At 43.3% G+C, this 15,555-nt stretch overlaps 1 protein-coding gene across 3 annotated transcripts in view; it reads right to left on the reverse strand.

Moving 5' to 3' along the window:
* Nucleotides 1–15,555, reverse strand: part of LOC115073872 — a 350,431-nt gene that overhangs the window by 293,460 nt on the left and 41,416 nt on the right. For all 3 annotated transcript variants that reach the window (XM_029572796.1, XM_029572788.1, XM_029572807.1), the window contains one exon: nt 12,076–12,125. In XM_029572796.1, coding sequence (XP_029428656.1) covers nt 12,076–12,125 — 50 coding nt within the window. The remainder of the gene's footprint in view (nt 1–12,075; nt 12,126–15,555) is intronic.

The raw sequence follows: 15,555 nt of genomic DNA on the forward strand, positions 1-15,555 counted from the left end.
ACCATAGGGGGATACTGAATCACAATTCCAATGATAAAGAGGGTGACTGAGGATATTTCTGCTGGTCCAAAGGGGAAAAGTCCAGTAGGAACTCAGAATGAACTGATCCCACTTCTTTCCCTTCCAATTTGTAATGAAGATTCTCCTCCTGCAGGGAAGTTAACACCTCATAGTGAGAACTTACCCCCAACACTGGAAGCTTTGAGGAGAGGTGTGCACTGGTATGGGATGTTGGACGGCAGCACTATGTGGGAGAATTTCCTTCATTTTGGCAGGAGAGGTTCTAATCTCCCTCTCTGGTCTTCAAGGCTCAAAGAGGCATAAAAATGTTTTGACAACTCCTGAACAGCACAAGTAGCACCTTCTTCCACACCATAGCACCAGCAGTAGGACTTTTGGGTTTATGCACCAAAGTTGCTCTGACAATCAATTTTGCCTGGGTATGCCGTATAGAGTTATGTTGACTGAGCTCTAGAATACAAGCTCCATGCTGACATCACAGACCGTGCATAGGCTGGTCTCGGGTCCAGGTAAAACAAATGGCTCGATGCTATGAGAATCTTCTGCCCCTAAAAAGGACTATGGAACCTTCAATGATGACTATCTCCTGTTATAGTGTCAAGGAATTCCCTGTGCTGAAGGCACCAATCTTTTCTTCAGCTCTAGGGGGATGGCCCCAATGGGAGTCCCTCACATGTTTCAGGTACTCAATCTGGCGCCAAAAGTTTCCATGCCATGCTCAACCCCTGATCCATAAACTGGCACCACAGGGGAAGAGCTTTTCCATGCTTGCAGGAACAAGAGGAGGAAAATTCCTGTCTCAAATTCCTGTACCAATAGTCCAAAGATGTCTCACTCCCAGATGAACAACACCTCTGCTGCTCAGTCTTGCATCAATTTCAGGCTCTTACTCACCAGTGCCTTCCTTAGGGCTTCCATTTCCAGACACACTGCTGTTATGCTCTAGGTGACATCCGATGGAACTTTAATAGTACCACACAACTTTCGGACCCGTAAAATTATGGGCACATTTCAAGAATCCAATTCTTAATCCTCAAACGGAGTAATGAACTTATGGGGTCCACACAGAGGTGAAAGTTTGGAGGAAGGTATCCATCGGCATAACATGTTTGTCAAGAACCCCTGAAAAAGCTGTTTACCGAAGAAACATATCGGGCGTGGACACTGTGCAGCATCTTTATTTCCAGCTATTATGTAGTCTAGTGACTTTATCAATTGGTATTCCATAACCATCAGAGGAAGATGTTTAATTGTTTATCAGTAACAAATTAAGCTTTGAATTGAATATGGAGGTGGTATGTTCATCATCCTAGGATAATATTCCCATGAGTGCCCAGTGTGGACATTATAAGTCTTTTTTTTTTTTTTTTACCTTTGAAAGAAGAATTGCTAACGTATCAATGGTCTAAGGGTGATTAATGAAAGACCTACTGTACAATGTGGACAGGGGTTCATCAGGAGGATTGGATTTGTGTGTTATATATTGTATAACCGGCTCCTCTGCTGGATTTATATGACATTTATATTTACAAGACTGGGTTTATTTATTCTGTATGGGTTTTATTTGGTTTGGACTGTTTATGTGTATAATTTGATGTCTTGTATTTTTTGGTTGTTTGTTTTATGCTGTGTTTTGTGGACCCTATTATGTTAATTTGTTTGCTTGGTCCAAATTTGCTTGTGAAGGGTATATATAAATTTGGTATTTATAAAAATAGCTGTATCACTTATAAATGCTGTTGAAAGTGAAAACTGTAATAAAGTAGATTGGTTTTAGTTATATGATATTGTATGAAGTGTATTTCTGCATTTCCCTTGGTTTAAGTTATGGACCTTTCCTCCATGAACTTGTCCAAACCTTTTATAAACCCTGCTACACTTTCACCACATCTCCTCTGGCAATGAATTACAGAGCTTAATTATGTATTGAGAAAAAATATTTTCTATTTGTTTTAAATGTATTACTCAGTAACTTCATTGCATGTCATCTCATCCTTGTATATTCTGAGAGAGTAAACAATTGATTAGAATTCACCTGTTCCAATCTGCCCAATTTATAGACCTCTATCTTATCTCCCCACAGCTGTTTCTTCTCCATAGGGTAATCATTCCATTTCTTTTATCATTTTGGACACCCTTCTCTGTACCTTTTCTAATTCTGCTATATCTTTTTTGAGATACGGTAACCGAAACTGCCACAATACTCAGGATGTGGTCACACCATGGAGCGAGACAGAACAATCTATTACAAGGGAATATTTAATTAAATCCTTTCTATATAGGTTAACTTTACCTTATATCCTAAAAGCTGGGCAAATTTGTGAATGACCCCCCAATAGTAAGTTCAGAGATTGTGGCAAATTATGGATATACAAGAACCCAGCATCAACAAAACGTATAGCCCTAGTCTCTGGTCCATTTTCTCTCCAGATTCCTGAAATCCCAGAATCCCTCAAATCCCTAATTATACTGGCTAGTGACTCTATGGCAATAAACAATATAGGGACTTCCATGTGCAATATCTCTTCCCAAAGGGAAGGTCCATGACACTGTATCATTTACTCTCACTTGTGCTTGAGGATTCACATGTAAATTAGATAGCCCTTTTCTGAAAACTGCAGCCCAGTCCCATTCTTTTTACTACCAAAAATAAGTAGGTCTATATTATCCAATCACACACCTTTCTGGAATCTACCCACCTTTGAATACCATACCAAGCTGATTGGTAAACATCAGGAAAACAATCTTTGTTTGCCCTTAATAAATCCTGCTCTCATGTGGGAGCTTCAAGAAGTTGAGCTCAACGCTACGCCTATTCATCTTATTAACAGGAAGCACAAAATATTGATATTCTCACTACTTCAATGCTACCTCTGCAAGAGTGTGTGTGTTATGGTTAAGCGGTGTTTGGGTGGATTCTCAGGTACTGTGGCAGATGACCAGGCCCACAGGGAGGAGACCCGTAAAGCGCCACAGTACTGGGCTAAACGCAGGACGCACAACACAGTTAGTTCTTTATTTATACAGCTTGAGGTGTACCACCAGAGGTGGCAGTAATGAGGTAGTCTGGATGTAGCAGTCTCAGGACCCTCAGCAGGGGGGACCCTTCTCACCCTTTTGGTATAGGGGAATTCCGGTGTAGATCTCCCAGCAAGGCAGTACTGATGATGAGACAGACAGAGTTAGATTACTCACTAGATGCTTGCTGTAGGTATGCGATTCCACCAGGTTGAAGAAGATGGTACAGGTATCGAGGCAGGGAGAGCAGGCCCTCGAAGAGCGAGTACCTGATCCCTGTAAGGCACCTGAAATAAAGCAGAGGGCCCCCGAGGAGCGGGTACCCAGGTTAGCAATTATCCCGAAGGGCAGAGAGAGAGAGCTTCCTCGAGCTGTTCAAATCAGTTTTTGATGACCCTGCCCAGTATACCACTGCAGGATCCTCCTTGGTTCACCTAAAGCAAGGTAATAAACCTTTGGCTGACTTCGCTATCGAATTCAAGACACTGGCATCTGAATTACACTGGGACCCTAAATGCCTGAGGACCCTCTTCTTCTCGTCTGAAGGAGAGCTCGCTGCTCATGAAATGCCTGAGACCTTGGTTGAACTAGTGAAATTGGCAACAAGGAATGATCGCCGACTTCGTGACAAGGTTCAAGAGACCAAGACTCCCAGAAGATCCTTTCAGGGTGAAACTCGAGTTAAGTCCATACCCAGGCCTGTTCTCCCGGTTCCAGTTGCTGACGAAGAAGAACCAATGCAATTAGGCTGCAGCCATCTGACAGCTAAAGAGAGAAGAACACGGAAGAAACTGGGGCTGTGTATGTACTGTGGACAAGCTGGCCATGCTGTTCAAACATGCCCTATATGTCTGGGAAACTGGGTGTCTCTTCCTGTATCCTTGATCTGCGGACCCTTAGAGTATCTGACTCTTGCCCTAGTGGACTCAGGGGCAGGAGGTAATTTCATTCTTCAACGATTAGTGGAGCACTTGTGGATTCCCACTAACATTATGAAGTCTTCTTCACGAACATAAGATAAATTGACTAAATTTGCACCCTCAGAACTGTACATGAATGGGCTGCATCTAGTCTTTGATACCTTCACTCAAGGTTCACCTGATTTACCTTGCAAGCAGAATCCTTCAATTAACTCAAGTGAAAGACTGGGGAGGTGTCAACAATCTGGACCCTGTCCTTGGATGGCTATCTGCATAACTCGAATTGCTTTCTTGAGTTTTTTCACTCAACTTCACAGCCAAGTTCAAACCTGATTACAATTTGTCTTTCAAGTAGTGATGTAAACTCTCCTCCTGACCTGAAAGGCTCTGGGTGACATCCAGGTTAGGATTTAGGCATAAGCAACATAAGCAATTGCCAAGGGCGCCAAAATTTGAAGGTATAAAATACCCATGCCAAATAAGAGAGCAAATGTGCAAAGGAGGAGCTAATCCTGTTATCCACTTCAAAGGGGCTTTGCTAGGGCATTCTGGGTTTCTGGGAGGAGGAACTTACGCCACTTTCCAAACTCTAGGATCTCCCACCAACCCCCTCCAACCACTCTCCAACCCTGCCTATGGGTGCCAAAACCTTAAATCCAGCCCTGGTGTCATCCAGATATAGAAGCCAGAGTCAGAAACACTGAGATCTTCTCCCAGGCACCAACAGAACTTGCTGTGATGATCTGCAGTGGAAATCTTATGACTGCACCTGGGGTACCACACGAAGTAACAGGCCTGCTTTGCTGACATCTCAGTTAGAGAATAAGTGAAGGAAAATCAAACAAAAATTTTCTTCAAAGAAAGATGGCTTCAAAGAGTAAAAAAAGGGAATAAGCCTATAGACACTAGACAGGGTGGACCACTCGAGCCCTGGCCCCACCAAATTTTCACCATCCCAGAAGTGCTGTCTCTTGGCATGTCTTGTGATGGTCACGCAAGAAGAAGCAGTTTGTTTACCGTAAACAGTGTTTTCCGTAGATAGCAGGATGAATTAGCCATGCTATTTGGGTGAAGTTATCACGGCAGCGCCTGGTGGACATCTGCGGCTCTAAACCAAAGTTTTGATCTGCCGCGCCTGCTCTGTGCTTCCCACATCAATCGCAAGCCCAGTCTCTCCAGTTTGTTAGAAAGCTAGATAGAAAATAGGATAGATGGAAATCTGGCATAGGAGACATGTCCAGGGAAGAGGGAGGGTACGCATGGCTAATTCATCCTATCTCCAGAAAACACCATTCATGGTAAGCAAACTGCTTCTTTTCCATCGATAAGCAGGCTGAATTAGCCATGCTGTTTGGAAGTCCCAAACTTAAAGAAAAGAATACTTTTATAGTGAGGAAGGCTTGAGAATTAATAAATGTTATTTTCCTCCGTGAACATGTCTCTTCTGCCAAGCACATTTGATAATACTGCTTTCCCCAGAACGCTATCTGAAGTTGATAGATGGCAAAGGAAGTAATGTGCTGTAAAGGTATGTATTGATGACCAAGTAGCTGCTTTACAGATGTCTTTTATGGAGACATTATGGAGATGCACCACAGAGGATGCTGTGGCTCGCACCTGATGAGTTAGTGCTGTAGATTTACTTATTGTCCCCCTTCCAGTTATTAGTTTAAATTTGATCATGTTATGGTCACTATTGCCAAGTGGCCCTACCACTGTTACCTCTCTCACCAAATCCTGTGTTCCACTAAGAATTACATCAAAATCTACAGACTGTATATTGTGGTAAGTGTGGAAGTTTTTTAATCAGGTGAATGTTACCCAACAAAGTAGGACTATTTCTGTATCTTTAAAACAAATTATCTTAATCTCTGATTGCATCCCTTGGTACTTGATTTTCTCTCTCTCTCTCCATACATAGTACATAATAGTCACTTAGTACTAACATATATTAGTAATGCTGTTTTTGTCATTTTCTCCTTTACCAATATGCCTGGTTTTCTAGCACCAAGCTTTTTATTGGTCAGTCTAGGAATTAGTAATTATGCTATATGACATATATGAAGAATGTATGTGAGAAAGAATGACTGACTCTAAATATAAGGTAAGAAATTGGCATTGGAAGGAGGTGTAACTGGGGGCATAGCTTGGTTGATTTGCTTGGGCCGCTCAAACCAAGAAAGTGTTCCATTGATACTGAATAAGCCATAAAGTGCAGTGCTGCAGAGCCAAATCTGAAAATTTGGCACAGAGTCAATACAGTATCAATGGAAAAATAAGAAAAGTTAAGTTTGAGGAAATGCCTAAGGGGTACTAATAGGGAATACAAAAAACAAAGCAGAAAAAAAGACAAAAAATATCTGAAAGACAGAAAAACCTAAAAATGATAGCAATTACATTAGTCTAGCATCCTCCTACTTTGAAGGACAAGGAAAGCACAGACAAGCAGCTGATTCAGCAGACTGCAAGAAATCACCCATGCATGTGCAAAAAGCTCTCTTGAAAGCTCAGAAGTACATAAGAACTTAAAATATGCCATATTAGGTCAGACCAAAGGTCCATCAAGCCCAGTATCCTGTTTCCAACAGTGGCCAATCCAAGACACAAGTACCTGGCAAGTACCCAAACATTAAAGAGACTTTCCACCAATATACACAACATGTCAAATAGTACTTAAGTATCAATCTTTTTTGCTACTTGCTTCGCATGAACTTTTAATTAAATAGTTTTTTGTTTAAAAAAAAAAAACTTCTCATGTGGGACTTGCTGCCTTCACAACATTCTCTAAATATAAATACATCAGGTTTGCTTTCTGTAAATAGGGTTTTCAGTATACAACAGGATGAAATAGTCATGACACTTGAGTTACATCATCCAAATGCACCAAACGGACCCATCTCTCCAAGCTCATAGAGTTTTTGCTCTGCTGAGCATGCATAGAATGTTACACTTCTGCTTGCAGGCTAGCCGCAAGCAGGCGTTTACCTTCGTGGCAGGGAGCCGCGGACTTTGGCCCCCTTCTTGGCATAAAGCTGCTGCCGACGTCATCGTCCTCATGGCCCGGAGGCCGCAAAAGCCAGAGCCTTTCCCACGGCGTGGAAGCTGCCTCGACCCAGTCTTCTTCTGGCACTCTCGAGGCTGTCTCTGAACTCCTCCCTTCAGCGACAGACACGCCGCTAATGTCAGGGCCCAGCTTCCTCTCTGCTCCTGTGTTGGCGTCCTGCAGCATGGCCGCTGGCCATGGTCCTGCACTGCTTCCTGTTACTGCTCTTAAGGCGCGGGCCGCACCTCCTTCGGTGATTTAAAAGGCCCACAGCCGGAAATGCCCCAGACCCCACCTGGACTCCGCCTTGAGTGTTTCTTGATCTTCAGCCCTATATAAGGGCCCAGCTTCCAGTCCTTGGTTGCCTTCGCAAGGAGTTAGTCTCCTTGGGGTTAGTCCTCCCAAGGACTTCTCGTCTTCGCTGCTGCTATTTTCTTGTTCTTTGTGGGATCCCTCGTTGCTCGATGTTCCTAGTCTCTTCTGGATATCCTTCGTCTTGTTCCTGATGTTCTGTGATCCTACTTTGATGTCCTGAACCCTTGGTTCCTTGTAGTCACCTCTCCTGGCGTGCCATGTTGTGTTTTATCACCTCATGGCATGAGCCTGTCTTCTTGTCTGCAGTTCAAGTCTCCGGAGGGTCACCCTTGCCCGAAGCCAAGTCTCGTCTTGGTCCTGTCTCTCATGTTTGAAGCCAAGTCTCGTATTGGCCCTCCGTTCCGACTCTCATCCCGGTCCTCAGATGTTCTTCAGTCTGCTCCGTCCATGCCTAAGACTCTGATTGAACCTGTTCCATTTCAGCATGGTCCGTGACCAGCCATGGGCAGCTGTGTAGGGCGCGTCTCGGTGCAGGCTTCTACTGAATCTTCGCCATGTTTCAGTTTAATTTTCCACGTAGTCATCTGAAGTCTGCCTCGTACTCAAGAGTGGTCCGTGACCAGTCCTGTGGGTCTGCCCTGTGGTGGGCTGTGTAGGGCACACTGCATCGCAGCCTCAACTCAGTACTTGACTTTGTTCCCTGAACCTTGATCCTTAGTCTTCACGTCCCAAGATTCTTGTCTGTGTCTTCACATCTCCCTCGTCTGAGTCTTTATGTTCCAGAGCCTTCGTCTGCCCTCGCCTCCTGTCCGGCCAGCTGCCTTTGCCGTTCCCAACGGCAGGTCCGAAAGGGCTTGGAGTAGTCTGAGGACCACTCTGAGACCAACCTTGCATGGTTGGCTTCACTCAGGCTGTACAGGTCGGTAGAGGCCTGGCTTCCTGGTTTCAGCCCAGGCTCGGACATGTCTCACCAGCTTTGGTTCTGCCTTGGAGTCCTCTGGGGTCGTGCCAAGGTCCAAGGGCAAACAATCCCCTTGGAAACGGGACCACTCTCCTAGCGCTTCCTAATATAGGAGTTCCCGCATGCATGCTGCCTCATGAGTCCCTTAGTTGATTGTAGAGCTTAGCTTTAGCTCGATAGTCTGCTCTCCAGGGAGTCAGTCGGATATTAAGAATAGTTAATTCATCCTGCTGTCTATAGTCACCCCCATTTATGGTAAGCAAACTTCCTTTCTCTATCAACAAGCAGAGCTGAATTAGCCATGACACATGCAGAGTCCCAAGTTGAGGGATGCAGTGAAATACTTACTGAAAAACTACCCAGACCCCACCCCAGCAAGTGGACTGGGTGAATAGGCTGTGCAAATTCACTTTCCTAAAATCACTTGAAGGATTGTCCAGACAGTAGTGGAATTCAGCAAGGCTCTTGATATTGTCCTGCATAGGAGGCTCATTATTAAACTGAAGAGCCTGGGAATAGGTCCCAAAGTAGTAGCCTGGATCAAAAACTAATACAGTACTAAGAGTAATGGTAAATTGAATTCAATCTGAAGAGATAAGGGTGATGTGGAGTACCTCAGGGATCAGTTCTGTTCAATATCTTTGTTAACAATATAGCGGAGGAGTCGGGGGAAACATTTTCCATTTTGGGGATGACACTAAATATCTGCAACAGAGTGGATACCTCTGAAGGATTAGACAGAATGAAAAGTGATCTAAGAAAGTGTGATGAGTAGATTAATACTTGGCAGTTAAAATTCAATGCTAAAAAGTGCAGTGTCAAGCACATGGGATGTAGAAATCAATGGGAATGGTATGTGGTGGGGGTGAGGAGATTATGTGCACAGACCACGAGTGAGACCTTGGTGTGATAGGGTTGGATGATTTCAAGGTAGCAAGCATGAGGTGAATGCTTTCATGAATAGGGAGAGGCATAAGCAGTAGAAAAAAAAAAAAAAGGTAATTATGCCTATTTATAGGTCAATGGTGAGGCGTCACCTGGAGCATTATGTTCACTTCTGGAGGCCATATCTCAGAAAAGATATAGAAAGCCTGGAGATAGTCCAGAGAATGGCAATCAAAACGGTGCAGTGTTTGTACAGGAAGCCCCATGAGAGGAGGTTGAAGGAGCTTAATATGTATAATCCTAGAAGAGAGGTGAGAGAGTTGAATATGATGCAGACATTTAAATAACAAACAAGCCGATACAGTACAGTGCGCTTCGGTGGAGCGCACTGTTAGCCCAGGTTTGGACGCGTTTTTGACGCGCTAGCTTTACCCCTTACTTATACAGTAAGGGGTAATAGCGCGTCGAAAACGTGCGTCCAACCCCCCCGAAACTAATAGCGCCCGCAACATGCAAATGTATGTTGATGGTCCTATTAGTTATTCCCGCACGATACAGAAAGTAAAATGTGCAGCCAAGCCGCACATTTTACTTTCAGAAATTAACGCCTGCCCAAAGGCTGGCGTTAATTTCTGCTGGTGCCGGGGAAGTGTACAGAAAAGCAGAAAAAAACTGCTTTTCTGTACACCCTCTGACTTAATATCATAGCGACATTAAGTCGGAGGCCCCAAAAGTAAAAAAAAAAAAAAAGTAAAAATAAATAAATAAATAAATAAATAAATAAAAAATCGGCCTGCGGGTCGGAAGACGGACGCTCAATTATGCCGGTGTCCGTTTTCCGAACCCGTGGCTGTCAGCGAGTTTGAGAACGCCGGAAAAATTGAGCGTCGGTTGTCAAACCCGCTGACAGCCGCCGCTCCTTTTACCGCGGGCCCTAATTTGCATAGGCCACCCTCCTGAATCGCGTGCCCAGGAGAGTGGCCTGTGCGCGCGCCGGGAGGGCGGGCGCTCGCCCGCTCTCCCGTGCGTTTTTCTGTATCAGCCTGAAAGGTATTAATACATAGGAAGCCAAGTTTTTTTTCAATAGAAAGGAAGCTCTAGAACTAGGGATCACAATATAAAACACCAAGGGGGTAGATTCAGGAACAATATCAGGAGGTATTTTTTCATAGAGAGATTGGTGGATGCTTGGAATACCCTCCCAGAAGAGTTAGTGATGACAAGAACAATGCAGACAAAGCTTGAGATAAACGCAGATGATCCCTGGTGGCCAGAAAATAATAAGGGAACAATGCAGACATCACTGAGTGACTATTGCAGCCTAGGGCAGCAATGATATGCTGCATTATGCTTTCTGGGTGGCTTGGAGAAACCTTGAAGGGGCGGCAGATACAACTCTAAACGGGACACGATGGGATTGATGGTTGGGTTTCATGTGGGAATTTGATCTACTTTGGGTAAATGTATATAAACTTAGTACTGGGCAGAGCTGATGGGCCTTTTGGTTTTTATCTGCCATCATTTATTCTATGTAAAGGTGTGACATGATGACCAAGCTCCAACTTTGCAAATGTCTTCAGTCGGCACAGCTCACAGATAAGCCATTGAGATAGCCATGGCTCTCACTTGCTGAGCCTTGACAGAGTCTATTATCTGGATACTAGCTAAAGCATAGCAATGTGCAATAGAGGAGGAAAGAGAGAACACAGCAATGTTCTATACAGACTGCTAGCCAGATGGACAACATATTATGCTTGGCAACTGCTATTCCCAATGTTAAGATCGTAAGAGATGAAGAGTTCAGAAGCCCAATGATGAGGCTGAGTCTTCTTTAGATAATAAGATAAGGACCTTTTGCAGTCCAGTGAATGGATGGCCTTCCCCCCTTCATAAGCACGAGTCTGGGGAAGAACATGGGCAACTCAATGGTTTGATTCAGAAGAAAATCCAAAGCCACTTTTGGCAGCAACTTGGGGTGAATGCGGAGCACCATTCTGTTGTGGAAAAACTGCATATATGGTGCCTGAAGCTCACTGACTCTTCTAGCCAATTTCATGGCAACTAAGAATACCACTTTTCAGGTGTTCTTAGTTGCCACCCTAGCGGGGTTGAACAAAATGCAGCGCTTCTGCATTTTGTTCAAACCCGCTGGGCCAGTAGATCCAGAGATCTGCACCACAACAGTGACAGCTTTACTCAAGGAGCTTCTTTTTCATCTTGGCATGGAGGGAGCTGGAGGATACCCTACATTGACAGAAGAAATGACTCTGGCTTTTTATAGACTTGTGAAGTAACTCCATCTTCCAGATCAAGGTCATCTGGCCATAATCATAACAAGTAGCTGCATTGTGCTCTGGCCCAGACACCAACAGCAGATGTCATGGCTGTCAGTTATGACATCTATCAGCAACACATGCAGTTTTTGAAGCTGTTAGGTGCAGTCTTCTTGGGGCGGCCATGAGGAGATAACAACTTGTTTTTGGGTAGCACTGAAAAGTGCTATTGAGAGAATGCCGAGGCAGTGCAAAGCAAGTTTGAGAAAAATAAAAATACAAAAAATGTAGATGAGAGAGAAAGGGTACACATCTGTGGAGGAGCGTAGATGAAAAAAAGACTGTGGGGATCATGAGCCAACACCTGTGCAAGAACTCCTGTACATTCACTGTCATTGCTAATTCAACCCTGCTTATCAACAGAGAATTCCTTCTACCTTGCAGCCGCATATCAAGAGGAAATCTATATACTGTGAAGAGCTGATCTACAATATCTTGTGATTATTCCTGGACTGGTCCAATAAAAAAATTACCATAACTTACCTAGATTCCACTTTCCTGGAATCTCTGTGGAAACTAGAAATATGCAATGCAAAAAGTGGAAACATTATACTTAAAACCTGAAATGTATTCTATTACCTTAAGTCTTCCAGTTCATAGTTTAATTTTGCATTTTCTTCTTGAAGTTTCTTAAAACAAAACAAAAAGGATGGAAATATAGTAATCAACAAATAAGAAATCATGCAAATACAGCCTTCTATAACATTTAAGAGTGCCTACATTAAAGTTTTAATGACTGTCTTTCTTCAGTATCCATTCTAAAATATACATATATGGCATCTTTACATTTTTTCATATCTAAATATTAACCCTATTATTGACATCCTTATTTATCTGTGCATTCCTTTAAATTGTTATACTGAATTAAAGACCTGGAATATGTAGCAATTACAAAATATTAATTATTGTGAAATAATGTTCCTTTTCAATTCTAACAATGCAAACAAATTTCAACAAAAAGATTTTTTACAAAAGAGATTTGGGGGGATGGGAGGGGTTATCATTCATCAACTGGGAAAACCAGAACAAGACAAATCTTGTAATGGTCAGCATGACTCTTGAGAAGTTAATAACCAGGTCCTCCCTCAAAATTTTCAATTAAACATTTAAACTTTTGCTCAAAAGGCAAAAGGTATTATTAAGTTTCCCAATAACATGGACAATGTCATCAGAGGAAACCAATCTAAAATGGTCCTACAACCTAGCGGCATCAATTCCTGTGCCACAGCCCATCACTGAATGTAGGGGAAACTATGCCTTCAAATCTTAAAAAAAAAAAGTAACCAGCAATATTAGGACTAAGACAAAGCTTCACATTAATCTCATCATCAAGAGGCAACATAAGAGACTTAACAATATGAAATAATTAACAGTGCTGATTTGGAGTGGTCTATATACAAGTTAAAAAAAGTTTCTTAGAATCATCAGCCTTCAATCTAAAGCCTTTCAAAATGTCTGAATAGGTCTGATGATCACCAGTAAGCTTTGACTTATGCCATGGACGCTCTTCACTTTGCCACATGTAAATTATTATTAAACCAAGGTGCTCTGTGACAAAGTTTTAATAATCACCTGCATGATCAGGGAAATAAGATCTAAAGATGTTATTTATACTTATATTTATACTTATATTTTACTATCTAATCTTCATTTCCCTTCTCATTCCAAGTTATTGTTTTCCCTTGTTTTATGTAACTGCTTTTCTGCACTTTTGTTAAATGGTAAAGTTTCACCCCTGTTTCTTGTGAACCAGCATGATGGGACCACCGTCTTGAATGTTGGTATATAAAAAACTTAAATAAATAAATAAATAAATAAATAAAGCAGTCTGCAATTACTGCTTCCAAACAGCAACAGTATTATCAGAACTCAAAATAGCGGACTTAGTTTGCTTCAGGATCCACGCACCACATAGTGATTCGATCTCAAGATGATTTCGCCTATCAGCCCTAACTGGAAGGATTTTATCAGATGGGGTAAAAGATGGTAAAAAGGTCTTAAATTCAATTAAAAAGTGATCAGTCCAAGGAACGTCAGTGCAAATAAAACTTGTTTTATAAAGAGAAGTGATTGCTTTCAGAAATAAAAGAGCCAGAGTATGATCATTCTTATGAGTTGCCTGTTGTCTAACCTGGGACCAGCATTCAATAAGAACTTAAGATGATAAGAAATTGCTATACTGGATCAGACCAAGAGTCCATCAAGCCCAGCATCCTGTTTCCAACAGAGGCCAATCCAGGCTACAAGTACCTAGAAAGTACCCAAACACTAAGTAGATCCCAGCTACTGATGCCAGGAATAGCAGTGGCTATTCTCTAAGTCAACTTGATTAATAGCAGTCAATGGACTTCTCTTCCAAGAACTTATCCAAACCTTTTTTAAACCCAGCTACACTAACTGCACTACCCACATCCCCTGGCAACAAATTCCAGAGTTTAATTGTGCATTGAATGAAAACATTTTCTCTGATTAGTTTTAAATGTGCTACTTGCTAAATTCATGGATTTCCCTTTAGTCCTTCTATTATCCGAAAGAGTAAAAAACTGATTCACATGTAGCCATTCTAGACCTCTCATGATTTTAAAGACCTCTATTTGTTAGGATTTGTAAGTATGTGGGCCCTTTGGCCGAGGTGAGAGGTGGTACCACCCAGGGGAGGAGCCCCGCTGAGCCTCACCGTCGGGAGGTGGAGTCTCGGCTACGGGATGATATACAGCAGAGGTAGAGGTGGAGAAAGAGAGGGTGACCCCAGGAGGCGGGCCACGGAGCAACAGCGCAGAAGCTGACGTCAGACTCAGCTCGGATGACTGGAGTCAGGCAATAGCTGCGGCACTACCCGAGGAGCAGGGGTGCCGGGAGATAGTTACAGTCACTGAATTTACACTAGGTCCATAGAGACAGTACTCAAGAGGGTTCCTCGGTGGGAAATCACGGTAGTGGCCCGCAGAGCGGGGTACACCGGAGAGGATTCCCACGTAGATATCACAACAGGGTTCCACAGCGTGGTACTCATAGCGACCGAAGACAAGTAGTAGTTCCGTAGAAAACCTCGGGAAACGAGGCAGGCAGGAGTCTGGGTGAAAGGCCCTCCGAGGAGTGGATAGCCAAGAGACGAGGAAGGGCCCCCGAGGAGCGGGTACCCGATAATCTCACACCACGGAAGCAGGAACTGGAACAATGCTGAAGTGAGAGTAGGTAGATACAGCAAGTGAACTTGTTGCCAAGTAGCTGGCTGTCTGGGCTGGCGAGCTTAAATATCGAAGTTGAGTGACGTCATCTGATGGGGATGCCCCCGAGGTTACCGCCATGACGTGGTTAAAGCAGGTCGGGGAGCACGCGTGTGCACTTAGGGGACCCTGAGGGTAAGATGGCGGTTGGCAGCGTCCATGTTGCTCAGGTAGGCCAGGGAACGGAGGCCGGAAGGCCGGTGGTAGCTGGCAGAGGCCGCGAGTTCGCCCAGAGTCAAAGCAGTAAAAAGAGAGGTGAGCAGCAGCGGTCGCAAACGTCTGCAGCCGCGGAACGTAACACTATTATTTCTCCCCTCAGAAGTCTCTTCTCCAAGCTGAACAGCCCTAACCTCTTTAGCCTTTCCTCATAGGGGAGCTGTTCCATCCCCTTTATCATTTTGGTCGCCCTTCTCTGTACCTTCCTCCATCGCAACTATATCTTTTTTTTTTTAGATGTGGCAACCAGACTTGTTCACAAAATTCAAGATGCAGTCTCACCATGGAGCAATATAGAGGTGTTATGACATTTTCCATTTTATTAGCCATTCCCTTCCTAGTAATTCCTAACATTGTTTGCTTTTTTGACTGCTGCAGCAAACTGAGCCAAAGATTTCACTGTATTAAGCCACAACTATAAGATAGGGGAAGAACAACAACAACATGTAAGTTAAAATCACTTAGCACTACAAATTCTTCATATCTGCATTAAAATACATCACACATCAGTAAGGGTGGAAAGATATATATTCAAAAGGTAGGAGGAGAATAAATTAAACAAACTCCCCACTCAGAACTGGAAATCTCTAAAGCCTTAACGTTTGAAATAGAATCA

Source organism: Rhinatrema bivittatum, chromosome 1, assembly GCF_901001135.1.
Source record: "Rhinatrema bivittatum chromosome 1, aRhiBiv1.1, whole genome shotgun sequence".
NCBI lineage: Eukaryota > Metazoa > Chordata > Amphibia > Gymnophiona > Rhinatrematidae > Rhinatrema > Rhinatrema bivittatum.